Here is a 27,812-nt window from a genome sequence, read left to right on the forward strand (position 1 = left end):
TGACCCACCACAGCGAACATCAGGCCTGGTTTGGTTTTATCATTATTAGTCATTACCATTGTAGGTTCCACGTCTCTATAGGCTGCATACTGAAATAAAGTGAGTAAACAGCAGTAAACAGCTGTATGAGAGGCAGCAAGCACACATTAATGTAACACGTTCTTCCTCTTCCAAGTGAAAAGTTCAATTCACAGCAATCACAGTGTTCCTCAGGTATGACCGGTAGCTAAAGGTGGAGAATGTTAGCACACTTCACTGTAGCTGGATCGTGCCATTTAACTGCATTACATGAAGCAAAATTCTTATTTTTATAAAGCATTTTATGAAGCATAATTTTATATGTTTCTAATGTATGGAAAAATGTTTTTTTTTCGGTTATCAGGATGAAAACATGCATTTGGACATGTGCAACAGGAGCAGATGAAATATTTCTTTCTTTGAGGATTCTGGAAATACTCTGAAAATAGCAGCAAATGCTATTAAAGGATCAGTGTGTAAGATTTAGGGGGATCTGCTGGCAGAATATGTCGGATTGAATATAATATTCATAAGAATGTTTTCCATAGTGTATAATCCCCTGAAAACAATTATAAACAAACAGTGGCTGCAGAGAGCGCCATTCAGGGAGGGTGGGGCCAGGGGTATGCAGCTGGATGCAATCTGCAACTTCACCACAAGATGTCACTGAATTCAAGGTTTTTAACACGAAGGCTCAGCAGGGAATTATCTTGCAGCTGTCTTAGCTCTGTGACCAGAACGTAGTGTTTACACATGAGCAACACAACCTGGGCAAGCATTCAGGATGATCCTGGTATGTAGTTGTAGTTGAGCAACATGTTTCAGAGGCTCACTTTAACTTTCCGCTTATAATGATTAGCTGCCAAACACCAGCGTGGTCCTCTAATTTCCTTTAATTTGAAGTGCATTAAATGTAAATCATTGTAGAAAATGCCACGAAAGAGGGACTCACAAGTGAACTCTCTCGTTTCTGATCTTAAAGTCTCAGTAACCGCTGAATTTCACTCTGGTTACAGATCAAAATAGTGTTAAATATGAAATAGCAGATTTTTAAATTTGCCATTAAGTTACACAATGAACAAACATCTTTTCACCCATTTCCACCCTCTTGTCAAACTGATCAAACGATGTCCTTTGTTCTCAGTGTTCTTCAAGCTCACAACTAGAAATAGTACTGATCCTTTACAATTCACAGAAATTATGTACAGATTGTGGTTAACAGTCGTGGCAGGTGTGCCAGGGACGTCAAGTCACGCAGTGTTCTGGTGCATCACAGTTGTTCTGAATGTGGGACTGGGAGAGACAATCATGTGTAGCTTTCACCTGACCAACAAACACTGGGTTTCGTTGATGGGATGTTACTGACCACATTTCCACTGACAAACAATCCGTTAGCGTCTGAGTGTCACGGAAGACAATAAACAAGAAAATTGACAAGTGGGACTCAGAGAGGACAGTAAGCACCAGTGAACACGGACCCCAAAATCCCCAGAAATGGTTTGGTGAAAGCAGAGGTAAACTTTTCAACGTCAACCAGTCTGTGAGCAGGGAGGCAGTTCTGCAGCCAGACTCACGCTCCTCTGAAGGGTTCTTGAGCAAGACGGCAAAAGGTCACTGCTATGTAGCTGAGCCTGACTCTACACCTCCGTATGGAAGATGTGACAGGTGTCACCAGCTTGTCTTTCTAAACCCCCCCCCCCCCCCCAACACACACACACACACACACACACACACACACACACACACACACACACACACACACACACACACACACACACACACACACACACACACACACACACACACACACACACACACACACACACACACTCCCTATATGAGTAAATCAAGTATCTGGTTATCAGAATTAATAAATAAGCCTCTTGATGACGACCACAGAAAACCAGCCTGTCACTGTCTGAACGGACTTTCTCTCAACAGGCAGCCAGCTGTCAGTCTAAGTCCTCTGTTTCAACTGAAACCAACTCATGCCTGGCAGACAGCAACCAGCTTTGTGTCCCTAAAATGAACTTATACCATGGCCACTGAAAATCCTAGACTCTGATTGGCTGGCAGTGGACTAACTTTCAGCAACTGCACAGTATCACTGGACGTCAATGACAGAGGTGTTTGCTTGCAGGTCTAACTGAATGTGCCAGTATTAAACTTCATTGGTGAAGACAGGTGCAGTGAGGCTTAGCCGAAGAGCTTGGAGACAGAGCTGTTGAGAAGCCAATAAAATAAGAGAAATAGCAAACTAACAGTCTACAGCCACACTAGAGGCTCTGTGAGGCTTTACTTTGAGCTAAATGCTAACATCAGCATGCTAACATGCTCGCAGTCATAATGTTAGCATGTTGATGCTGAGCAGGTATAATGTTTACCATCTTAATTTAGCGTGCTAGCATGCTGACATTTGCTAAATAAGCACTAAATACGAAGTCAGGCTGAGGCAGATGGGAATGAGTTTCGCATGTATTTGGCCATAAAACAAAGTAAATAAAGGCAACCGAAGAGGATAAAACGCAAAGTCTGGCCTGACGGTGGTGCTAGAAGAAAGGCCAGGAAATGAAAGTTTTTACAAATCATCCTAAGGGCAGCATGGATGTCCAAACCAAATTTCATTACAATCAGTCCAACAGTTGTTGAAATATTTCAATAATATGTTAACCTCATGGTGGCGCTAGATGAAAAGTCAGGGGATCACCAACGTCAGTAGGATTTATCATCTCGAGATGTTTCACTGAATAAGAGAAACATTTCAGCATGACCCGCTGGTGGCACTAAAGAACAACTCAGAACATCGTCAATGTAATTACAATAAATCCTCAAGGGACAGAGAATATCTCAGCACTCTGAAATCCATCCAGTAGTTTAAGATATTTCACTCTGAACTACAAATGTCAACCTCATGGTGGCACGAAGTGAGAGGTCAGACATCAGCAAAGTCAGTAGGATCCATCAGCTGGGAACCATGAATGTCAGTAGAAAAACTCATTTCAGTCAGTTCATTAGTGTCAACATATTTCTGGACTGAAGCAGGAGAACAACACTGCAAATCCTAGAGCCACGCAATGCTAAATAATTCATTAGTGAAAGAAAAAAACTAGTGCTCATTAATTTGATGATGTATGGCCTTTTGTTGGCGAGTGGCCATGGTCTAAGTGTTAACATACCTGACAAATTTGTACATTGCACGGTTGTAATGGATGACGCAGAAGTGAGGCTGGTTCTACTCAACCCTGCTGTCTACTTCACAAATCTTTTCAGGGGCACGTTTGGGATTTTTCATCACACTGAAGGAACAACCTGTCAACACGCCATGACAAACACACCTAAAATGCCTTTTCCCGCTCTAATTCTCACACTGGATTACTGGCACCAGCACTTCATTCAAACAAGCACGCCAATTATTTTCTGCTCCTGCGAATAAGTAATAATGAGCCGGAAAGTTGCTTCATGTGGACCCTGACTTTGTGATGAAGAGGGACAAAAAAAAAAAGAACGTGACCCAGCACAGAATCTGTTCAATCCAAAGAAGTCCTATATGTATATTTACATATTCTGTACAGCATTTCACTACTTAGAATGACTTTACAGTCAATTAATTACTGTGGAACAAAATTAAAACTTAATCTTGTGTCTCCTGTAGTAAATCCAAATTCACCAGCCAGTTTTACAGGGATCACTACAAATACCAAGATGAAGGTATATTTATATTAAACTTTATCTCATGGAATCATTCCTCTATTGTTCACACCACATGATCACATTTTGTGACTGTTTTTGTTCCGTCATGATCATAAATAGGGGCACGTGTCCAGAAAAGCAGGCTAACTGACTCGTCAACGTGAACGTTCCCGTCAGTTTTTGCAGGAGAGATGCTGAGATTTTACCAACAGAACAGATGAGCTTGTAGCTGTGGAGAGTGCAGTGGCTTCCTTGTATCGTGGTCACACCGTCCTGTCTTCAAATAAATTAACAACCAGTGAGTCTGAACTTAACTTTCATAACAATTGGCCTGAACAGACGCCATCTGTTTTACTCCAAACATGTGGCTGGACGCCTGCGGCCGACTGTGTGGGCGTTTTGCGTGGGTACAACGAGAACAAATCCAACACTTAAAAAAAAAAAAAAAAAAAATCTATGAAAAAAGAGCGCAAACAAATGCGTGCAAATCCTCTTTTTTGGCCTTAACGTTTCTGGGGAAAAAAAAAAATCAAGCGATGATGAAAAACACAAGCGAAGTTTGGCAGAGTTGAGAAGGGCTCTGTGTGCTCCTCCAACACATTTTCATCAGCAAGAAAAGCAAAGAAAGATCTTGGGAAAAGCAAAACACACACACCTCAGGTTGTGGAGTTTTGCTCATATCCAAATACCACAGTGTTGTTGAAGTGTGTGTTTCCGACCCTCGCCGTCTGGCGATGCAGACTGACAGCAGGACGTTCCACATGAAGCTTAATCCCACCAGCACGGCTCAGAGTAGAAAAATAACTGGTCTCTGTCTCCTCCGTCCCATCAGGTGCGTGGATGGGGAGGTGTTCAGTCAGTCCAGTGGGCGCGGCGATGCGGGATGGGTGGCTGTATCAGGGGTGGGAGGGGCTAAAGCGTGATGAGGTCTACCAGGTTGCCCTTGGGCGGGGTCATGCTGTCCGGGAAGAAGTTGACGAGCGTGTCGAAGAGCTGCGTCCGCTGAGCGTACGTCTGGTCTACATCTGAGAAACCTGAGAGGGGGGAGAGTGAGGGGGTCGGGGAGCGGAAGAGGCGGAAAAACAGAAACAGTTCAATTTCAGCGAGGTGCTGCAGCCAGCAGAATGGAGGACTTCCACCATATTTACGCTGATTTAAACCATCGGAGTTCACACTGACAGATGCAAAGCACTAATGATTTGTTTGACCGCTGTAAACGACATCTGTCAGAGAGGAACAGTTCATCAGCATCATAGAGACACTGTGTTTACAGAAATAAACATTTTGACATCCCAAAGAATGGAAGAGCCAGTAGTTTGGTTGCAGTCCACAGTTTGGCTTTACTAAATTTGCATCTGGATATTATTCTGTTATTATTTTACTGATGAAGTTTTCCTTCAGAAGTGACTCACATGCTAAAATCAACCAATACTTTCTGCAGTGACACACATCAGGCAGCTCTTATAACACAGAACACTGGATTCAGTGTAAGAATTGTTCCAGTCCGGACACGCACGTGGTGTTTTGTCTGATCAGAGATCAGGTTCTTACCCAGAGGGATGAAGTCAGAGCTGGACTTGAAGAGAGCCGAGGGCAGAAGCTGGAACTGAAGCACAGCACAAACGTCTGAGACACTCGGACATTAAACGGTACTGAACACACAAACCGACAGCCGCAGCAGAGGAAGCTCCTGCTGCTGTGACCCTCAGCATACAAATGAGGGCAGAATACACCTTCTGATCACACATCCAACTGGACAGATGGAAGTTAGACGTTACAGCTCCAGCTTTAAAGTAATGGGACTTCTGCGTAATTCACAAAGCATGACATGTTCAACATCCACAGAAGTCTACTCTGACTCAATTAACCTCTCCTATACTGTTACTCATTTCACATGTCAAGCCTCATTCTCCTCACACACCTTTCCCTCTGCTTCTCCTTTCCTTCAAACTCATGCGTTTTCTTCGTTTCATCTCCTCTTCCTTCCTCTGTCTTTCTGTTTTAGCTTCTCTTTCTTCTCACACTGTCATTTTCTTTTACCCTTTCCTCTTGCATACACTGACAACTAAATAATTTATGGTACCTCTTTGGTCTCATCAGGGTCTGTGTGGTCCACCGTCAGTGAAAGGTCGTTCTGCAGGTATTTTAGTGCGCTCAGTGGCTCCGATTGGGCTTTCTCCTCAAACCTGGCCAATCAAAATACACTGATGGTAAACTAAACATGGGCACAGCGGGGCTGCAGTTACAACAACAAACACTAGATGGCAACAGATATAAAGCAGATAATCAGTCCTCGTCAGTCCTCGCCATGTCACAGATGGAACACTCCAAGGCCTTTCTTTGACTTTCCATTACCATAACATTAGATTATCAAGTCAAGGGCCTTTTAAGGACAAAAGAAATCATTTCCTCTAAAGTGTTGATCATTTTAAAGAATCAGCTTCTCTACATTGCTACTGCTATTAACAAATGTGCTAACAGATGAACATGTAATGGCAGACAGTGAATACACTGACTGTGAAAAACATTATGCACTTACTTTGCACTTATACTGTATGTTAAGGTTAACATGAGACTGTAACTATAGAGCACTCACTAAATCACAGATCAACACTGTTACAAATTATAATGTTCAGGGTGGTTGATAAAATTGATTTGTTCCAATTTCAAAAGGACTGTGACTCATCATTTCAGTTAATGTGAACTGCTCAATTCTGGGTAAAACCACATCGGTTTCATTACGTCAGTGATGCTGATGACCGTACATCATATTGGTGCATCAATAAAAGAAAGTTCATGTCATGACGTGGTGGAGGGAGAGGTGTTTCGGCAATGGCTGCTGGAATTCAAAAAGCTACAGACCTGTATTTCCTGATGAGGTATCTGCAGTGGCGGAGTAGGTACTCCTTGGAGGGCCGACACAGTTTGAGGGACCAGAAGTCGTCCAGGCGCATCTTGGGTGAACAAGACTTCCCGGGGTTTCCACCAAACAGGTAATGCACCTGGAAACGCACACTGATTAAGCACTGTTCCTCAGCCTAAACCTAAAAACATCATCAAATAACAAAATAAAATTCAAGTGCTGTTGTATTCAACCCAACACTTATAACAGCATGTTGTTGACGTTGATAACATCTGTTCTGAATTAGATCTAAAAGGCAGTGACTGGTCAGATTTGTAAGTAATTGTCTTTCTTCTTGTTGCAAGTGCTCTTCTGACCCTCTTTGGAAGAAATGTGACGAGGATTAAAGGAAACAAACATTACAAATACTGTGATGCATGGATTGTTAAAGTTGTTGAATTTGTTTTTTTCCTTCTGATGCTAAAAATGTTAGTCCCATGTGGGGTTCGAGTCCTCTCTGTAATTCTGACTCTTAGCTCTTGTCCTTCACCAGCCTTGTTGGGAGCAATAAGTCACAGGAAGTCTGACTGAAACTGTTTTTGTGCTGCCAATGTGCCGTGTAACAAAAGGCAGCTGTGATCAGAAGTAGAGCCAGGTGTGTGAATGAACAGCTCGTGAGGAGACGTGTTAACTGGATGCAGCTTGAATTAAAATCTGACAAAGCTGAGCTGTAGCTGGAGTGTTACTATTTGAGTGTTTGTCATGAAATCTGTGTGACAGTGCACTGAAGAAGAGTGTGTGTGCGTCCGAGCTGTGTGTGTTACCTTGTGCATCTCATCGTAGACCAGCTGGTGTGCAAAGCGTGGACACGGCTCCTCCTCCTGCAGAGCCTTGCTCGGGTTTTCTTTCACTGCCTGATCGTTCTTATACACGCATGACCTGAGCGCACACGCACAGTAGAAAAAAAAAAAAAGTGAAGGGAGCAAAAAAACACTTCCTGAAGCCCTCAAGGAAAAGCTTTTCAACAATAGGTTTGTTTTGCATGTTCATACGCAGTACACACACACACAAAAGCAGGCCCAGTAGAGAGGAATGAGCACACGTCAACATAATGCTGCAAGTGTCTCACTGACTTATTTCACTGGACACCGAGTACGAGAACAGCTACTGAAATCAATGTACTGGAATAGCGAGGGCTGCAGCCTGTTCTTTCACAGCCACTGAGCCAAATATGACATGTGCACATATATGCACGTACACACACACGCATTTACATAGACAGCGGGAACATGAAGCTCCCTGGTGGAGGGCTCAGAGACGCAGGGAATGCTTTGAATTGTAACACTCTGCGGCGGTGACATTTGGATAAAATGTTGACGAGCGAGAGTGTGTTGTTTGCATGCATGCTCTGTTATCTGTTGTGGTGAAGATCTTGGCTACAACGAGCTGGTGTGTGTGAAAGTATTTCCTGCGAGCGTGTGTGTGTGCACTCTCTTGATGCTGCTGCGGTGATGATCACAGAAACCTGCGTGTGCGTGTTTATCTCTCATTCTCTCTCTTACCAGTTGTTGCGGGCGATGTCGTAGATCCAGAAGGAGTTGCGGACGTTCTCCTCGCGCTTGTCCTTGTCCTTGCTGAGGCCCGACAGGACGTGGATCTCGTTGAGCTCGGGGTCAATGGTGGCTCTCTGGGTGAAGCCCGTCATCGGCACTGTGGAGGCAAACACAGCAAAGATAAATCAACATGGACGTCAACTCGGAAATAAAAATATTTACTCCTCCAACAGGAATGACTCCACTCAGACAACAACGACAATGTTTAGAAGCTATCCAGGTCAGTGCTTCTTGTTAGCCTGAAGGAAAAAAACTCAAAGCATGAATAAAGGCATGAGTTTGACAAGCCTCATTAATAAAGAAAGAAACTTCCTTCACCATCAAAACGTAACGTAAAAGTAAAGTTCAAAAAAAGCAAAGCAAAACACAGCAACTTGCCGCCATGGCAACAAGGCCCAGCAGAGGCAGAGTGAACAGCATGTAAATTAAGATGGGTGTGAGGGAGAAACGCCGACACACGCGGTTGTTCTCCAGTTATTATAGCAGGCCTGAGACCTGCTGTGGGTGGAGCAACACACCAAAAATGACACGGGTGAGAGTTCAATTCCCTGTGAAGGTCAACAATTACAGCAAGTCCAGGACTCCTGGAACTGCAGGCGTCGATCAAATGACAGATCAGATGTAAACGTATTAGGGCTGCACGCAGGGCGCGTAATGCAATTACTTTGTAGCAAGCTCCACCATGAATGATCAGATTTCCTTAGAAATATGTGTTTAATGGAGTCATATATTGTTGCTTCAGTTCAGCTTTGTCTGTAATCTATAATCTAACTGAAACAAATTCAGACAAACCAAATCAAATCTAGTGTCATCTTATCGGTAACATCGTCCAGTTCAGCACAGCACCAACATGCTAAAGAGTGATTTGATTTGCGGCAGTCAAGCAGAAGTACTTCATATTTCATTTTTTTCTGTGGATTGTGCAGACAGGGGAAGGAGCACAACGGGCATGAAAATCATGACAAACTGCAGGCAGCTTGGCACTCAACTGACTCAGCATTAGAGCGGGGTTTGTGCTGGGGTAAACTGCTGCTTTAAATTCAGGAAAAAGGGCAATCATTTCACTGTGCGGGAAAGAAAATCACTTTACTATAACTGTTGGAGCCTTTACATTTTTCATTCAAATGAACACATTTCAGATTACTTGTTAAAATCAATTGTTAATGTTATTTTTGACATTCTGAGTTTGGGTGACATGGGGAAAAAAATCCTCTATCAAGGTCATTTTCATTCACAATATCTTGATACTGTTTCCATAAATGTAGATATTTGATCTCTGAGAAAAGCTTTACCAAGGTCTCAGACCTTAATTAGCTTGATAGTGTTATGACTTGTTGACAATCATCATTAGGAAAGGTCAGGAGTTGCAAATTTAAGAGCTTTATTAATACTCCGACTGCTTAACAGTCGTCCCAACAATAAGCAGCCATGGGCTCCTCAGAGCAGCTGCCTTGCACTCTGAAAATTAAAATAACTGATGCCCACAAAGCAGAAGAAGGCTATGCGAAGATAGCAAAGCGTTTTCAGGTAGTTGTTTCCTTGTAATGAAATTAAGAAATGGCAGTTAGCAGGAACAGTGGAGGTCAAGCTGAGGTCTGGAAGACCAAGAAAACTAAACTAGTTATTCTTCTTTTTAAATGTAAAACAAATCCACGTATCAGAAATAAGGTTCACAAATGTATCTGTAATACACACGCAAGTATTTCTTGTTTTAAATAAATGTAGCAGAAATCCATTAAAAAAAATGTAGCTACATTTATATACAGACTGTTGAACCTGCATTTACTATCTGCGTGTTATGTGTGAACTTCACTGCATTTGTGTGTGTGGTCTTTTGGAAATCCCCTAACGTGGCTCGATTCATAATTTTTTTTTTTTTTCAACAGAGAATTATCTGCAGCTTCTTCCGTTACGGCCAAACACACTGCCGTAGATATGCGGGTGTAATTTTACAGACAACAGACAGCAACTGTGATTCATCAACAGTATCTTCCAATACTTAGACTATCTGCAGCATAGAGGTAAATTTAAAAGACTGTGCTACCACTGCAGGGCAACGCCGAACACATTTAATAATTATAGTGATATAATCTAATTTCACTCGATTTGACTGAACTCCCAGCTGAGCTCAGACAGACAGACAGCAGGCTGTTTGGCAGACGTCAGTGCTCCCACACAGAGTCTGGGGTTACAGGTCAGCATGCGAAGACCAACAGCAGGCGAGGCTCCTGCGGTGCTGAGCCCGGCCCGAGCCGCAGCTCGCATCAACATTTGACACTGATTATGAGACAGAGAGAACTGTTTGGGCTTGCTGCTTCCTTCCTGCCAAAAGACATTCTGTTCTTTCTTGCTCTGTTTCACTCACACACCCATTTGAATTTTTCAATTTCTCTCCCATATTATCACTGCGCCCAGATTGTCCCTCCCCGCCCGGCTCTGACAGGAAAGAGGTGAGTGGTCAGCAGACAGAGGTCTATTTATGCTGCCTTTGAGGTGGAGCTGGGAGGGCGGCAGAGATCTCATTCAATCTGTCTGACGGAGCAGGAAGTATGTCACTGCTGCCAGAGCTTTTTACGCAGGTAATCTGTCACATCTCCTCTGACAGAGGTAGAAAAGGCCACAAACATTTAAAGCCCATTAGACTGAATGCAGCAGCAGAGATGAACCTATACGCAGGAATATATATATATATTTTTAAATCACATTTCCTGAGCCCCAACAAGCAGTTTCACATCACATGTAAATCTGCAAGGCAGTCAATATTCATAGTAACAACAGTTCTGCATTTGTTTTTCTGCAGTAATTTGAATCTAGTTCCTCTACTTTTTCTAAGTGTCCTGCTGTCGCTGTAGAATACTGAACATTTGTTTTACCCTACTAACGTCAGCATTAGAGCTGGTGAGAAATTCCTGAAGTGACGTCAGCTGTTGGGAGGATAAACTGATTCTGATTCAATAATCTGTCGCTGAAATGTGACACACTGTACCTAAACCCGCCTGAGCAGAATAGGTTTACACCCTGTAGCCTGCGATGAGAGCAATGGGAGCATCTTGAAAGCGGTTGCGTTGACAGACTATAGGCAGTGGAAGAGTCTCTGGCTGCATCTGTGTAGTAATAGTGTTGAATATGCATTTTTGGCATTTGCTCTCATTACATTACAATGAGCTACCAGAGCAAAGCATGCAACCTTTGGTGAAAAGCTAAGCAAGCAGTTACAGCAGTTATCAGAAATGTACTGATATGACATTTCAGGACAGATAACTTGAATCAATAACCATCTGTTTGTTGTGGCTTATTACGGTACTATTACATTAACTATGACTATTAACCTTACAATTGCAAAAATGTGACTCTAAAGATATACATATATTTAGACACATACATTTATTACAGTCACGAAAGACAATAAAACTGTTTAAAATGAATATGTACATGAAGCAGTACACTGGAAGAAGTGGGAAGGTCTGAATGTCTGGATTCAGGCTGACATAAATTTAATACTTAACTAAAGAACGAATAACTTCAGCACGGAATAAAGACAGTCATCATACTGTTTGCTGATGGTTGAAAGTTACAATTTAGCCTCGCCGACATGCAAACTGTAGTTTTCCTGCCACTAAACACAAGCTCACTCATCAGAGCGCAGCCTTATCTCAGGGTTCACATGTGACCTGATGCTGAGTTTCCTTGTGTGTCACAATGTTCCACTGTAGATTTATCAGCTTAACAGACCAACCAGTGTGGTTTAAAAATCAATACATTTGGAATTTGTCCCAAAAAATACCCTTTTCCTAATTTGAGTGTTGGAATTTGAGCACAGAGAAAGAACTGTATGATGGAGGATAAATCTCACCCATGCCTGAGTCCTTCTTGGTGCCGTCAGATATGATCTCCACATGGTCTCCGTCCACGTCGTAGCTGAAGAAATCATTAAGATACGTCTTTGACCTCTGACCTCCGAACACGTACAGACAGCGGTTTCTCTGTTAAAAGAGAAAAGTGATCGCTAGGTTCAGGAAACGAAGAGACTAAAATGAAGGAATACAGAAATAATGATCAACATTCACGGTCACAGTATCTTATTGAACTGATTAGGAAAGATTATCCTCAAAGCAATAGAAATAAAGCCAAACTGGACTCACAGTGTGGAAGAGCATACAGTGTCCAATGCGGGACTGGACGTCCTCTGGCCCGGCGTTACACGAGTCTTCCCGCAGCAGGCTCCACGTTCCGGCCTGGCAGTGGTAGGCGTACAGGCCGCTGAACTGAGGCTCCGACGTCCGACTGTCCTCCACGCTGCCGTTACACGTCAGGATGCGACCGCCAAACGTGTAGATCATGTGCTTCTCTGAGTCCATGCACATCTGCCGGAAGAGCAGGGAGCGGAGGACAAGACAGGAGGAAACAGGAAGTGTGAAAGTTCAGAAAGAGGGTTAGCAAAAGACAGCAGGAGGAGTTTCTGATTTTCACTATTTATATGGAAGGATTAGAGAGAGGTCTCAATTACAATTAGAATTTTTGGTTTCCATTTATATCAACTTGAAGTCCAGCATTCAAAGTCAGTCAGATTTCTGACTAACTACTGAATCAATCATTTATTTAGAAATAATGTCACGGGTTAAAAGGTCCAGCGTGTAGGATTCAGTAGCATCTAGCACCCCTCCCCTCATCCTCCCCTATGGTGGTCCCTAAATGCAAAAAAAACATTCTCTGAAGACAGTGTTACACACCAGCTGGTGTGTAAATTCAACGAGAGGTCAGGACGGTACAGATGGAGACAGATTCCAGCTACCTGGTGGTCAAACACCAACTTGGGCCCCCCGTCGGCCGACGTGTCCTCGCTGAGTAGCGTCCAGGTGTTGGCGTCGATGTCGTAGCGGTAGAAGTCGCTCTTCAGGGACTTGCTGTTCCTGACGCTGGAGTCCAGGTAGCGGCCCAGTGTGTAGATCTGACGCCGCTGGGAGTCGATACACATCTTGTGGCACGAACGAGCACTCGGACCACTCTGAGACAATGGTGGAAGAGACAAAGATGCTTTACTTGAGTCAAAGTAGCAATACCACAGTGTACAAACACTCTGTTACAACTGCTAAATTCATCAGTTTACTCAGAGATTACTTCAATTAATTTCAGAATCATTTACATATAATACCATTATATAGTTGTTGATGCATAAATATATAGTCGGGTCAATTTCATTTATATAGAGCCGAATCATAACAGAAGTTATCTCAGGACACTTTTCATACAGGGCAGGTCTAGAGCAGACACTTGACAATGAAGCATCACTTCTGTTGTATCTGGTAAGGGTGAGGCTCATTTAAACTATTTTATTGCCAGTTAGCTCGATCTCTGATTACATATCATCATTTGTTCGTTGATTGCTTTGAATATTAGTTATAATTTGACTAAACACTAAATGTGCTATGGCTGACAATACATTACAGATGAGACCAAAACAATTATTCAAAAATATTGTTCTTAAATCACCAACAGTTGCTGGCACTGATGAAGACTATAAATCTTACTAACACATAAACTTCACCTCCAAACATGTGTGAGGTCTTTAAGAAGCAAATATTCCCAAAATCTTTCATTCAGACGTGCATGTATGAAAAATATTTGGTATGTATTGGTGACTTAATAACCATCTGTGTTCGGACAAAATGCTTCCTGACCCCGCTCACCTCCTTCTCAGTGTCTCTGGAGATGCAGGCCCACTGGTTCTCCTGAACACTGTAAGCCCAGAAGTCAGCCAAGTCCTGTGTGCCGTCCCAGCCCCCGAACAGGTACACAGTCTCTGCAGGAAACAACAACAACTAACTACAGCTGCACAACATTAACCCTCTTCTCATCATTTGCATTGTGCTTTGGTTAGCATCGCTATCAGCCAGCTGAACTTCTGCGCTCTATCATCCCTTCACTCAAAAGAAACTGTGACACACTCAACATTCAGTTACTGTGAATAATCCGATTAAAGTTACACTTTGAAAAAGCATTTAAAGTTCATAAAGTGAGCTGGACTGACATAGAGTCAGTTTTTGTAGACACGTTATCAACACAGAGAGAGATGACATGGTTAAGTTCCAGCCTGCAGCAGTGTATGTGAACCCATTTACAGAGTTAATTCAGAAGCCATGACAGCATTTTAACAGAGGGCAATCGATACAAAAGACAGAGAGCAATACACAACATTAAGTAAAGGAAAAGTGGTCAGGCTTTATATAGTTGTACAACCAAATCAAAAACATGTCTGGACTGGCCCCGGTCCTGAACAGGCTCAGAGTATTAAATGTTGTCAAAGATACGTGGGAATTACTAACATTTGGTAACTACTCACCGATAGGATTGCAAAGAGGACGTGGTGTAACAAGAACACAAGATGAACACAGGATATACTGCGATATACTACCTCTTTACAACACATTTGCTTTGTGCCTCTCTTTAATACGCTTGCTCACTGTTTGGGTCAAATTCAGGCCACTGCAGTTCAGGCAGATGGAAGTTGTAGGAAGTTGTGATTGTATGAGAAACTTGTGTAGGAGGAAATAAGTTGTGCCTTTACTGCTACAATTCCACAACAGAGGCAAAAAGTATTCCATGAGTCATTGGTAATGATGAACAATCGGTTTGTTTTGGGCTGATAATCAGTATATATATATATATATATATATAAGCTCTGGCAAGGTAAACCTAAATTAGCATGCAAAATTTGGGCAGCTTCAAAATTTCTGTTAGTGTGAATGGCTACGAGAGTGAAATATAACCTAATTTCTAAAAGCCTTCCAAGTTAAAATTCTTTTCAACATCTTCAGCAAGATTAGAGGATTATTTGTATTTTGTACAATTTTAGACTGAAGAAAAGGAGCACCATACAAAAGAGATCTGAGCTCTGAGATATCTTTTACCAAGGTGTCAGACTTAAATTAGCTTGTTAGGGATACGGCTCACAATCATCCTTAGCAAAGGTCACGTGATGCAAATTTCAAAAACCTCCTGTTTGACTGCAAAAGACCTCCAGGAGGATTCAGCAGACTCTGGAGTGGTGAGGTTTCCAGAGAAACATCTAAACAAGCCAGTGTATCATACTGAGAACTGAAAGGGGATTGGGACGGAACAGAACTGGCAACAAACAAATTACTTTAAACGTACAAATTAAAAAGAAAAGCCTTGTGTAGAGATATATGCGCACTTGTTGTTTGTCAAGCTGCACAACAATCAAAATGTACAGTAAAATAAATATTGCCAAGCGAGAAAATCGGATCATTTTTAAAAGCCTTCAAAGCCTTGCTTTGTGTTGAGACATACTAAATGCTCTAAATGCTCTGTGGTAATCAAAACAGAAAATAACTAATGAGAATCTGAATGGGATCAGGTTCGGGACGGGACTGGTGACAAAGAAATCATCTGGGATGTCCTGTATCTACTGCTACTATCAACTACTGCTACCAAAACACAGACACCAGTGTGTGCGGGCCCAGACGCAGACCAGAGGGATCCAATGCCTTCTCTCAGTCCCCACACGCGATGCAGACAGTGCATCACTCTCTCTCTCTCTCACTCAAACACACACACAACGCAGCCTTTTGTTTTTCAGATGGCCAGCGGGGAAGTACACCACCAACAATGTCGCCAGATACAAGGAAAAAAAAAACAATAGCTATGTGTCTCTGACAAAACAAAAGTCGTGATATATGTGGGTTTAAGAGAGAAATGCCCTCAGCACTGTTTTCTTTGGAGAAGAAGGGCTGGAGGTTGAAGGGACGGGGAGGGAGGGTTAATTTGATTAAACAGTAATAGAGCTTTGCGTTCTGAGTCTGTGTAGGAGGATATGAGTCACAGCGTTGGTCTTGAACACTGGCTGCGTGGGTCTCACCAGTCTGGACGTCAATGACCATTTGATGTCCTCCCCTCATCCCTGGCCTGTTGTCGTCACCATCACCTGCAAAGAGGGGAGGAAGGAAGAGACGAGGATGGCGTGTGAGCGAGGGAGACACAATGACACAGAGGAAAGGGAGAGAGAGGGTGATGTGGAATGGGTGAAACGATGGCAGGAGCAGAGGACGGGAGGGAGGCCACAAGCAAACGCATCGCTTTAGCTGCAAGGCAACGAAGCTTTCACAGTGTGCTGAAATGTTTGATTGATGGATCGGGAACATTTCCCGCTTGAATAGATTGTCTCACTGTTCATGTCGTCTCGGTTGATTTCTTGGGCGCTTGTACCTTTGTTGCATTTTGGGATGATCTGACTCCACCTGGGCTTGTACTCCTGCTGGCTGATATACTGGTTAAACAAACCGTCTGGCAAGGAGAGAAGAGGATCAAATATGGCAAAATTAAACACAAGCAGAAACCAGACCAAGAGGATTTCACTAAACCATAGTCAGCATGTAAGTGTTTAGGGTTTTTAGTCCTCAAATTAAAAAAAAACAAATCCAGTCAATACAAAGACAAAAAATGTCTGTCTATATGAAAACACAAACACAATTGAAGCGGTGTCAAGAGCATGCTAAACCAACAGCCGTTGATATAACCCTAACCCTAAAGCCACGTTAGCCAATCAAAAGCCTGAAAAAACATACTATCAGCAGGCCTCCTGAAACTAAAGGTCTAAACAGGGTCTCATTCGAAACCGGCGACACTGGCAATATAGTGTTAGAGTAACCGTTGATTTATGTCTAAACATCTAATGAGCTCTGTTAGCAAGGTTAGCACTAGCAATATTTTGGCTACAGCAGCCATTGCACAAAATCAACTCATAAGAGATAACTCTGCTTTCCCTGTCTGCATGTCAACAGAGTTTCTGAACATCTCCACCCCAGACTGAGGTTTGCCAAAAGCTCTGTTTCACCTTAAACTGTGTTTGTGTTTGGTCATGTTTAATTTTAGATTCATAAAGACAATCACGATACCTCTCACTGCTTTGTCTATGAGCTCCTCACAGGCATCAAAGTCTCCTTGCAGCACCAGCCGGTCGTGCAGGTGGGTGAGCATTGGGTGCTCCAGTGCTATCCGGGTCTTCTTCTGCAGTGACTCGAAGGCCTCTGTGTAGTTATGCTGTCGGAAGTGCTTGAGGCAAAGGCGGATGGCTTCCTGTTCTCTGTACTGCAAGGGCACGACGGAGAGGAAACAGATCTAGGCTCACTTCAGTCCACAGACACAACCCACAACTGTTAGCCACACGTTTGTAGCAGTTGACTCAAAAGTGTCAACACTGAGCTTGGGTGTCAGTTCCAACAACCACGTGCTGGCATCAAATACTCTGTGAACTTTTTAAATGTGTGTAAGTACCTAATGATTTGAAAGTATTACGCAACATGAATTTGAATTTAGGTCACATGCAGCAAATTCTAGTATCAATAAATTACTTGCATGAGTTCAGATTAAGCTGATCTTGAGTGTAAAAGGACAGAAACTGGGAACATGGAATGACAAATTAATGAAACTCCTTCCAGTTTCTGGCCGGTTTTTGCCCCTGTCACATATTTACTCACTGTGAGCTCCTTTATAGACTGTGAGGCCTGCACCTCTATGGAAATGGCACAAGCATGGAAGTTTGTCACATGACTGTTGGTCACGTCATTCAAGCCTTCCCGCTGAGGAGCACAGAATATTATGTTTTTTGTTTTACAGAATCCGGCTAGTGCAAAGCTTTATTTTGGGTGAGTTTTTAAATAATATGCGTAACATATTTTAAGATTAAATTTGATTATTTGTCCTGACATAAGTGTTTGTAGCCCATGATTCGTTTAATGACCATCGGAAATTTGAAAATTCAACAATAATTTCCATTTTTAGTTTCCCCCTGTACTAAATGTTGTAATTTAGATTTTCTTCAAACCTGCTGGTGTGTTGTGAAGCTCTGAACTTAAAACGTTACTGCTGGCTCATTTATAATCCCTGTTTTCTTGTAATCAAGCTAAGACACCAGTTTACAAAAATGTAGCAAACTCAACATTTTCACACTGGTTTGACGAAAGGAAACAATCTGTCGGTATGATTTTATCCTTTTAGCCTTGCTTGAGGACACAGAAGAACCAGAGGCATCTGTTAAGTTCTGCTGCCATCTGATGATTCCATCTAACTAAGTAGTCCACTGCTCCATTCAGAGCCTAACCCCCAGGCTGCCATCAGGTGCTTACCTTGCTGTACCAGTTAAGGCAGGGCTGCACCACATCAGGATCTTCAATACCGTGCAGCTCAATGTACCAGATGCTGAAATTAAAACTAGGACCCCAAGACATCAGAGGCACTGAGACACAGCAGAAGCATGGAGAAAGAGGGAAGACAGTGTAAAAAGACATGTTTTGACTGTGTATCTTATCAACAGAAACCAGACACCAGACAAACCACATCAGCTCTCACCTATTTTGACAAATCTGCAGGGAAACATCTGCTCATCAATCTTGTGCTTTAAGGTGAACGTTTCCTTGTTGTAGTCATTCTTAAGGCCACTGGAAGAGAAGGAAAAGCTGTTTCACAAACTGTATGACTGAGCTGAGATTCATCCATATGCTGCTCAATTGCATAGTCGTGTCAGTATGGCCTGACCTGTCCCCTTCTTTAACAAACAGTCCCAACACTTTTTCTACTGGTAGCACCGTGGATACTTTTATTTTACTATTTTAGGCCCACCAGCACAAAATTTAGGAGTTTCCACTTATATGAGAATGCAATGCAACAGATTCTTCTTCTCCCATCTTAGATGTATTACTGATGAATGTTGTGGTCATAAATACATAATTACAGAAATAACAATGTGTGTTTTATTTCAGAAACACTGCACTGTGAAGTAATGCTTTAAGAGAAAGTCGTTTTCCATTACTTTTTTAAAAGAGGGCTCCTCCTAGAAGCAAGCGTGTTTGAAATGGCTGTAGCATCACGACAGCGATTGGGCCTCGCTGGCTGAGTAACAAACGTTGTACATATAGAGGAAGTATTTACATATACAGAAAGTGGATAAGATGATTGATTGCAGAATGATTTTGTGATTTTTTCAGTGATGTTTTATTCTGATGTTTTACATTTTGTACAATGACGACTTAAAACAAAGCAAAAAAAAAAACTGGGGCATATTTGCAAGTCGCACCGATGCTCCTACTTAGAAAATTCTGTCGCACCGTCTCCAAAAATGGTTACAGAATGCAACTAAATGGTCGCAGTCTGAGGCCCTGAAGCTAATAACTACAACTGAACTCCCACTCCTGCAGTGAGAAGTGTCCTCCACACTGACTACCTGCACACAGCGCAAGCTGAGGGGGAGGGAGATTACACTGCATATTTCAGCGGTCCATCTAGACTGACTGCTGGTTACTTGTCGCATTGCTCCTCCTCCTTGGTACTGCTCAGATGACTTGAACGTACTAAGTGAAAGCATGTTCTGACAGAATAAGAAAGCATCATGATCATGGGCGTAGTGCTGCTGGAGCGCACCAGAATGAATATTCGCAGTTCATATAATCGCGCTGAAATTCATACACATTTTTTTAAGCACTGGAAGATCCAATAACTAAAGCATATGTCAGGCAAGAGAGCCAACAAAAACAAATGGAACAGTCAAAGTACTTTATTGACATTTATGCCGCATTGATGAATTTGTGACATAAAGTCATGCACAGAGTGACTGCAAAAAAACCCATTCTGGTTTGAAAGCTGATAGCTGCTGGTAGCCTGTGTAGGCACGGTAAGCACAAGCAATTTAATTATTTTTTCTCCGGTCTAAAGCTAACGAACATTAACTAATAAAGATAAAATGGCAGCACAACATCATCTCATCACCCACTCTTCTGACAGTTTCTATATTTATTGTGCATTTGCACAAAAAAAAGAAAAGAAAAAGCCCGCTCAGCTTGTGCTGCTTCCACAATGACTGCAGGAAATGAAACCTGCTTAGCTACATTTTCTTAACCTATTAGATGAGCTTGACCAGACTGTTCTGCAACTTTTCCCCAGAATGGATGTTTGGAATGTGGCTTCATTTGCTCATAAGTAAATGAAATCATTCAAAACACAAACAACTTGTGTACATTCAGCTGTATTGCTTAACAGCAGGATTTCTGTGGTTCTTACTTCATAGTGTCAGACATTATTTATAGCCTAGGTTACACTGCTACATGGAAGAAATCTCAATACGCTACAAAGCAGTCAAAATGACCTATAGTGCTATACCAGCTGCCATAACAAGCTGATGATTTGGATTAGGGCATCCCTAGTTTGGATTGAGCAAATAATTTCAAAATTTTAAAAAGTTTCGAGAGATGAACAATTTTTGCCACTCAGCTGCGCGGCAGCACAACCAAAAGCTTCATGTCTAGAAATGATTTGCTGTGCTCTGTTGCAACAATGGTTGGGCCACATCCACTGACGTTCGCCCTCTTACCGCAGGTGTGGCTCTTTCATTAATTGACTCCTACTGACCTTTAAAAGTCATTACATGCAAATGTGAAAGACATTCAATAATAGCTGTAGTTTTTCCCCCATTGTTGCCTGTACCACAACTGAACTCTACTCACCTACCAAACAGAGAATAAAAATTATGTTTGCCCCAGTGCTGCCTTTTCAGTGACGTATATCCAAAATGTCCCAGTTTGCAAAGCACAGTGGCAACACAATGCAGAACTTAGAACCGCCTCACGAGGGCTCACGGGTCATTAAGTCCCCGCAGCGGAAAAATGCCTTCAAGGTCAGTGTTGGTACCATCAACAATTTGGTGGATTTAGAACCAATGCTATAAGATCAGGTCAAACAAAATCAATCCCTGACATCAATAATCCAATTTCCTTGCCGATACTTTATTGCCTGTGGGACATTATTTCCCCTTAAGCTGTCTTCTGAGGCAAACCCTTCTCCCAGGCTGTGTATCACCCCCCCCCCCCCAACAAGCTACAAACAAACTCAATTTCTCTCACGAGATAATAACCGCAAATGGCATTGCAAGTTCACACTTAAGCAGCTGAAAATTCACAAAACATAAACAGTTGGATTGGCTTAGCAATGACATCTCACCTGGACAAAAGCTCTGTCATGTTCTCTTCACTCATCCCACCAAACACTTTAAACTTCTTCAGGTTGCAGACGTGAGTCTTCTCATACTTCCCGAAGGTGATGCTCTGAACAATTGCCGGCCTTTCCAATTTCAAGATTAAAAACTGAAGAGAAAAAGAGAGAAAAAGAGAGAGGAGATATAAAATAGACTGAAGGCAAAGAGCAGAGTGATGATGCTATTAGTGTGTGTGGAGGCCTGCGGGAAATTGCCTGTGCATATAGCAGGCCAGTCACTGAAAAGATTTGCTCATTATCTAAATGACTACAGCAGGGTCAATCTACTGCGTCAGGTAAGTGGCATTACATGCAATCTATGAGCCACATCCACATGTCACTGGTGCTCTAACAAGCCAGGACATCGAATGACAAATCGCCAGTGGCCATTAGGCCAGAACGAGTGGAGACCACAGGACGGAACATCGATTAAATGTGCCACTGAAAAGCAGGCATTTAACAAACCCCAGGGACCAATGTTTTCACACCCAATCATAAAAGACAGATATTCTATCAACCAATGTCCTGAAAGTTTATCACTATTAATCTGGGTTGAAACCTTTACAAACACTGATGTCATTCATGAGTCACTTTCCCCTGTTTCATCAATAAAAATGGTCTCTATAGCTAACTACACGTTCATGAAAACTGTACAGGGTGAATTTTTATATGACTCACTCATTTAAATTAGATTTAGGGTCAAAGTTATTCATAATTATGGACATGGCCACTTTGAGTGACAGCTAGCCAGCAAGTTTCAGCAACCAGGCTTCATTCGGCCCGCCTCAACCCACCCACGTTCAAACTCTAAACTATAAATTTTGGAATAGCGGGGAGTTTGGCCTGGTCAGGTACTGCCAAGATGGCGACGGCCGGAGCCGCTGTCAAGACTACATTTTGGTTAATCTCTGTAAACAGATATCTGCATGTGAATTCAGGTAAATCTTTTTGAAAAAGCTAATAAAAAGCTAAATCGTTGTCAGACAATAGCAGGATGGTTCTGAGATTGCATTTCGGCCAATAAGTCCTGCCTCGTTTGTTCTCCACACAGACTGTTTACAGACTGACTCCAGATTCTGCATTCATATGCAGATATCTGTTGAAAAGGATTAGACACTGATTTAAAGTAAACTTCAATCAAGTCCCCTCTCTTAGTAAAGTCTATAGTACCCTTGGGGCAGGCACTCATAGGGATTCAGTGTCTTGTTGAAGCTGAAGTGGTTTTCTGAAGCCAAAACCAATGTGCAAAAATATCTGAATGACTCAAGATTCATACCAATTAGGGATGCAACTTTTTTCGATTAATGGATGAATCATTTAGTCTATGAAATGTCAGAAAACAATGAAAATCCATCAAAATTCCTGAAACCTAAAGGTGATGTCATCAAACTACTTTATTGAGCCAACTAGCAGCCTAAACCCAAAGATGGTCAATGTACTAATCACAAAAGACAAGGAAATACAGCTTATTCTTCCAACTGAGAAGCTGAAACTAGGAAATGGTTGCCAATTCTGCTTGAAAAATGGCTCAAGTGATTTATGTTCTGCAAATTAACGATCTAATTATTCAAGTAATCATGTCAGCTCTCACACCGACATTGCTTTTTAAAACTGACACTGGCAAATACCAACAGACTAGACATTTAGGATGGGCGATATGTCAAAATTTTCCAACTGGCCACCAACAGCCCAAGAATCAGCCATTGCCGATATATCTGTGTGGTTGTGTATATGGCGGCGCCCCCCCCCCCTCACCCCTGCAGTTTCAGCTGAGAGCCTGTGTAACGAGTTTGCTGCATTTATTTATTTATTAGTCCAATAAACAAACAACATACACTCACAAAATGTCAAGACAGGAAATATTTTTATAGCTTTTGTAAGCTATTTTACTGAGTTGCCAGTCTGAGTGAGTTTAACCTCCCACTGGTGAGTAGCTAAAGGGGATATGTGTAGTGCTTTTAATGTGAAGGGCAGAAAAATGGAAAGAACTAATCTGTAATGCACATCGCAGTGTTGGAAGCAGTGCAGAGTTATGCATACTGCAGAAAAATACAACAGTACTTCTTCTGAATTCAAGTTTCTCTCTTTCAGTTAACTAAGGCAAGCTTAAGTGCCCTGTTAACTCAGCGTGCTTTACACTTCATTCAAACTCAACAGAAGCAAAATAAAACTCATCAAAACAGTCTTGGTTAGCTTTTCCACTGTTCTGTCATCAGCTCTGGTTTGGTCAAAATAAATTCACCAAGTTGGATGTGAAAATTTTCTGCCTCTAGACACTGTTTTCCCCTGCAGCCTCTCTATGCTGCTGCTGACTTCTTGTGTAGCTTGGTTTAGCTCATGTATTTGTCCAATCACCCCACCTTACTAGACATGCACAGCAAATAATCATGCTGTAATTACCTGGCTGAATACTGCAAATGTGAAAGAATTTGAGTTTTCAGATAATAATAGGACAATTTGATAATACATTAGCATAAAAAAAGCTACCTACATAATCACACAATATATTTGTTTCTGCTTATTTCTATTATTCTCAGCCTTACTATACCACCCAGCTGCTTACTAGACAAACATTGTGAGACTGGCGTGCTCAAGCTGCTGGTAAGTGGTTAACCATTGTTTTGAAATGCTTCATTTCCTCTCGCCATACAACACAAACTTTCAGATTTAACCTCAAACTACGCCTGCCATAGTGTTGCTGTAGTGGGTCAATGAGTTCAAGAGACACAATGAGCAACATATTCTTCACTGTATGAGGAATGACCTGCATACTGCTGGGGAATTTCATTTCATCAGTCCTCAGCCATGTTAGGGAAAATTATTTAATTGCTCATTAAACACTTCCACAACAAAAGCTTTTATCAAACAAGTGACCTTTTTCTGCAGCACACTACAAGAAAACAAATCGATTATTTCAGTGAATTCACACATATTTATTATCTGGATCATGAATGAAGAAATATATCAGTCAGTGCTGTGGCTCTTGCATCAGCAAGGTAAATGCTACGTTCTGCCATGCTGTTCTTATCTCCTTAATAAGACTTCTGCCGCATCTGCTGCACAGGTCAGTGGCCTGATCAGAGCTTGTAAGAAAACCAGGAAGATGTGGAAACCGGCACTGACTAAAAGAATGCTGATAACACATTATACACCTAGAGTATAGACAAATGAACCACAGGCCTCCCTGAACTTCACAAGTCATTTCTCCTGCACACTGTCAATTTTCATGTCAAGCTCCATCTGGAACAGAGGAGTCAAGTAAAGACACCATCTGCGTAAACAGCAGTAGACTTACCTGTGGAGGGTAGTTGCTCTCAGAAGACCACCTGGAAGACTGATCATTGGGTTTGTCCACCAAGATATTTCTAGAAAAACATGGCGAGACGGGTACAGTTAAATTATCCCTGTGAGACATCTCAGCAGGAGCAAAAAACTGGAGACACAACATTACATCCAGTTGTGACACAGGAATCACAATCCACAATCACAATGTTTGTGTGAGTTTAAGTTAGCTGTGACGTTAATGGGGTAATAAAACAATAGTAATGCTTATGCAGACAGGCTAGATTGTGCTAGCAGGTGCAAAGAGTCCATTTATTTCATTACAGCTACCTTAGTCTAAGCTAGCAGACTGTTGCTGGTAGCTAGCTAACATAGAGCAGCTATAGTTAAACTGTGTCTTTACTGCTGAACCAGCAACAGGCGAATGTGTAAAAACTATGCGTGACTTCACATAACGGAGAAATTATAACATTTAGGAGGATTTCTTTGTGTACGTCAACCATGAAGTGTGACAGCCCGTTTCACAACACCAGTTTCAAGTAGCCGGTAAACAAGCTGATTAGCTTTGGTTGCTAAAGCACAGCTCTTTGGTTAGATAACAGCAGCTAACATTAGTTGCCTACTTTAGCTCTAGAGTCCAGTTAGCTAACGTGGACGTTCGTTTTTGACGTGCAAGGGTACCGGAATACACATTGGTGACTCAATAAGATACTACTTTGACCACACATTAGCCTGGTGTTGCACAGAATTTGCTTAACTACTGCAAAACGAAGATTTGTTCAGCCAAAACAAGCTCTTCTCAGAGAAGAAGATCTAAGTTGACGGAACATTACACAAACACACAACATAGTGGATGAATGCAGTAGAAACGAACTGCTAACGTTATATACAGAATGAACTAAATGGTGCTAGTGAATGACTACAGGTTTCATAGGAATATCTAGATGTTGTCATGTCGAATTTGCAGCTATTGACAAACTACAGATTTCCTCAAACACTTCCATGGCTCGTCAGCCACGTCACTATCGGGCGGCTGAGTGTCCAAAACAAACGCCCCTATCGCCGCTGACGAAGCTAACGCTAGCTGGCTCGGATCGCAGACGAGCTAGGCCAGTCGGGCCGGCTGGAAGAATCACTGGTGCACTGAAGCGACAAAAGACCACCTAAAACCACAAAACCTAATGCATGTGCCGGGCCAACTAACGTGTGCATTACTCACTCAGGTAAATATGTGGAGGAGTACGAGCTCCATTTAAAAACGCTGAAAGTGAGGACTCTGCTCTCTGGAACGACAGCCATCTTGTTGCAGAAAATAACAAGCAGCGGGAGGCTAGCGAGGAGCGAGCAGTGACAGCCCTTAAAGAAACAGTACACCCTGGTTTGTTTTGTTTGCGTAGAGAAGCAGGATGGATGCAACCTCACTGTGACATGGCCAGATTAACCTGCTTGGAGACCCTGGAGCAAATTTTTTTACTTTACTTCCAATTTAAGCATGCTGAAAACTAAAGGTATTTGTCAGATTTTGACACAGGACAACTCCTCATGAAAAGTTCTCAAAATCAGCTAATGCCCCTGAAGGCCCCCATCATGTCGGCATCATTTTGTAGGTTTTGTTTATGCCCCCCCGCGTATCCTGTTTTGTGGTCTGAGCTGCTGCATGTGCTAAACCAAGTGGGAATTTTTGGAAATTAAGTTAATGGTTTACTTCTGCCTGATACCTTTGCTTACTACTGGACAATATTTCCCAGATTATCCCAGCTTCTCTGTACCACCTGTACATACAGTCGATGCAACATATCTTCCGCTGCGCAAAGGATTGTGGGTCAGAATAGTCAGAAAAGCATGCTGGTTTGCCAACTGCATACTAACTATGGTAGTATGGGTATTGAGTCTAGTGACTGGTGACTATGACAGATGCCTTTGAAGTAATTATCTTCAAACAAAGATAAAGTCTACCCATCAACAGAATAAAAGGTTTAAAAATGCACCCAGACTGTGTTTACTGCCTCAAGCGAATTAACTTATTCCCAACCAGCAGGCCCAGGCAGGGCTCTCAGCCCCCAGGCTTCACCCCAGGCCCCCAACACTGCCTCTCCAGCTCTGGGCCAACCTCCAGCAAGCTCCGTTGGCCCCGGCTGACTCTCAGCACTAAACCTAACCCCTAACCCTGTAACCTGCCTACAGCAAGCTCCAGCGGGCCCGAGCCAAGCCCAAATCCCCCCGAGGCCCGTATGTTTATATTTAGGATGTATGTACCTAAATAGATTTTCACATTGGCATAGATATCCGGCTACGCAGGCTATGCTTCATATGTATGCTGTGCTCTTTTGTTTTAATAATTCTTGGTGTCCACAGACCTGAGCTCTGTGCCACCATGCCCCTGTGACATTTGAATTCCACCTCAGGGATTAATCAAGTGTCCTATCATGTCCTGTCAAGCGCTGTCTTGCCTTGTTTTGTTTGTTTTTTTCTTGTCCTGTCGTGTCCTGTTGCATCCTTTTCAATCAAGCCCTGTCTCGTTTTGTCCTGTCTTGTCTTAGAGTTGATTAATAAATCATATGCACTGTGTGGCCATCACAGAGCTGTAAATCGTTGGCCCAGTTTAACATTGCAGTGGTTTATATCTGCAGTGGCTCCGTCTTTTAAAAGCGCCTCTCTGGGTGATCTCATTGTTTTACTACATGTCGAGTCACTGAGAGCTTACGGGGTGGATGAATCATCTGGTGAGTAATGTGAGCGTAGCTTCCAGTCAACTGGACCTCTTTTACCAAAACTCCAGCCTATTGTAGTGCTAAATATGAACATTCCTCCTCCTCCATCCCTCAAACCCCCCCCCCTTTTTCACCCCACCCTCTGAGCGGAGGGATGTTCAACCACTTCAAGATTCAAGATCGTCTTACTAAGAATCTACAGCCATGCTAGCACTAAATAGTACTAAATACTAACATTAGCATGCTAACATGCTCACCATCATTGCTACCACCCTGATGCTAAGCAGGTATAATTTTTTAGTTAGCACAAGCTAATTAGCACCAAAAACAAACTGTAGTTTCGCAGATATTTGGTCAGAAATTCAATTTTTGATCTAATGATGGTGCAAAATAAAAGGAAAATCAACCCAAGTTATTAGGAGTCTACTGGGGACCATGAATGGTTGCACAAAATCTCATGGCAATCCATCTAGTAGTTCTTTTTCCCTGTCTGGACCGAAGTGGTGGATTGACAGACGGACATTGGCATCTGTAGAGCCAGACTTCTAGCATGTATAAAAAATGTGCAGCACTCTCAAGAAGTGAAATAGAACATTTAATCAACAAAAGGGCCAAATA

At 42.4% G+C, this 27,812-nt stretch overlaps 1 protein-coding gene across 2 annotated transcripts; it reads right to left on the reverse strand.

Moving 5' to 3' along the window:
* Window positions 1–1,799: 1,799 nt before the first annotated feature.
* mkln1 (muskelin 1, intracellular mediator containing kelch motifs) lies at window positions 1,800–25,782 on the reverse strand. 2 transcript variants are annotated; one of them, XM_041963912.1, is made up of 18 exons: window positions 25,703–25,782; window positions 24,497–24,566; window positions 21,169–21,311; window positions 18,529–18,617; window positions 18,306–18,415; window positions 17,076–17,268; window positions 16,387–16,464; window positions 16,040–16,105; window positions 13,851–13,963; window positions 12,956–13,168; window positions 12,306–12,527; window positions 12,017–12,146; window positions 8,113–8,260; window positions 7,375–7,489; window positions 6,571–6,710; window positions 5,792–5,894; window positions 5,260–5,314; window positions 1,800–4,742 (listed from the first exon to the last, which is right to left on the reverse strand). In XM_041963912.1, exons 1-18 carry the CDS (start codon window positions 25,780–25,782, stop codon window positions 4,621–4,623), a joined length of 2,190 nt encoding a protein of 729 aa, XP_041819846.1. In that variant the 3' UTR covers window positions 1,800–4,620. The 2 variants fall into 2 exon arrangements, with proteins under 2 accessions (XP_041819846.1, XP_041819845.1); XM_041963911.1 differs by having other exon boundaries at window positions 16,348–16,464.
* Between the last annotated feature and the right edge of the window lie 2,030 nt (window positions 25,783–27,812).

Source organism: Chelmon rostratus, chromosome 22, assembly GCF_017976325.1.
Source record: "Chelmon rostratus isolate fCheRos1 chromosome 22, fCheRos1.pri, whole genome shotgun sequence".
NCBI classification, from domain to species: domain Eukaryota; kingdom Metazoa; phylum Chordata; class Actinopteri; order Chaetodontiformes; family Chaetodontidae; genus Chelmon; species Chelmon rostratus.

Coding starts and splice junctions, on each gene's coding strand:
- mkln1 (XM_041963911.1), bottom strand. CDS start 25,782: ATGGCTGTCGTTCCAGAGAGCAGAGTCCTCACTTTCAGCGTTTTTAAA. Junction 17,269..18,305: donor GCCTTAACTGGTACAGCAAG/GTAAGCACCTGA, acceptor GTGCCCTTGCAG/TACAGAGAACAGGAAGCCAT. Junction 6,711..7,374: donor TCTACGATGAGATGCACAAG/GTAACACACACA, acceptor GTGCGTTTCCAG/GTGCATTACCTGTTTGGTGG.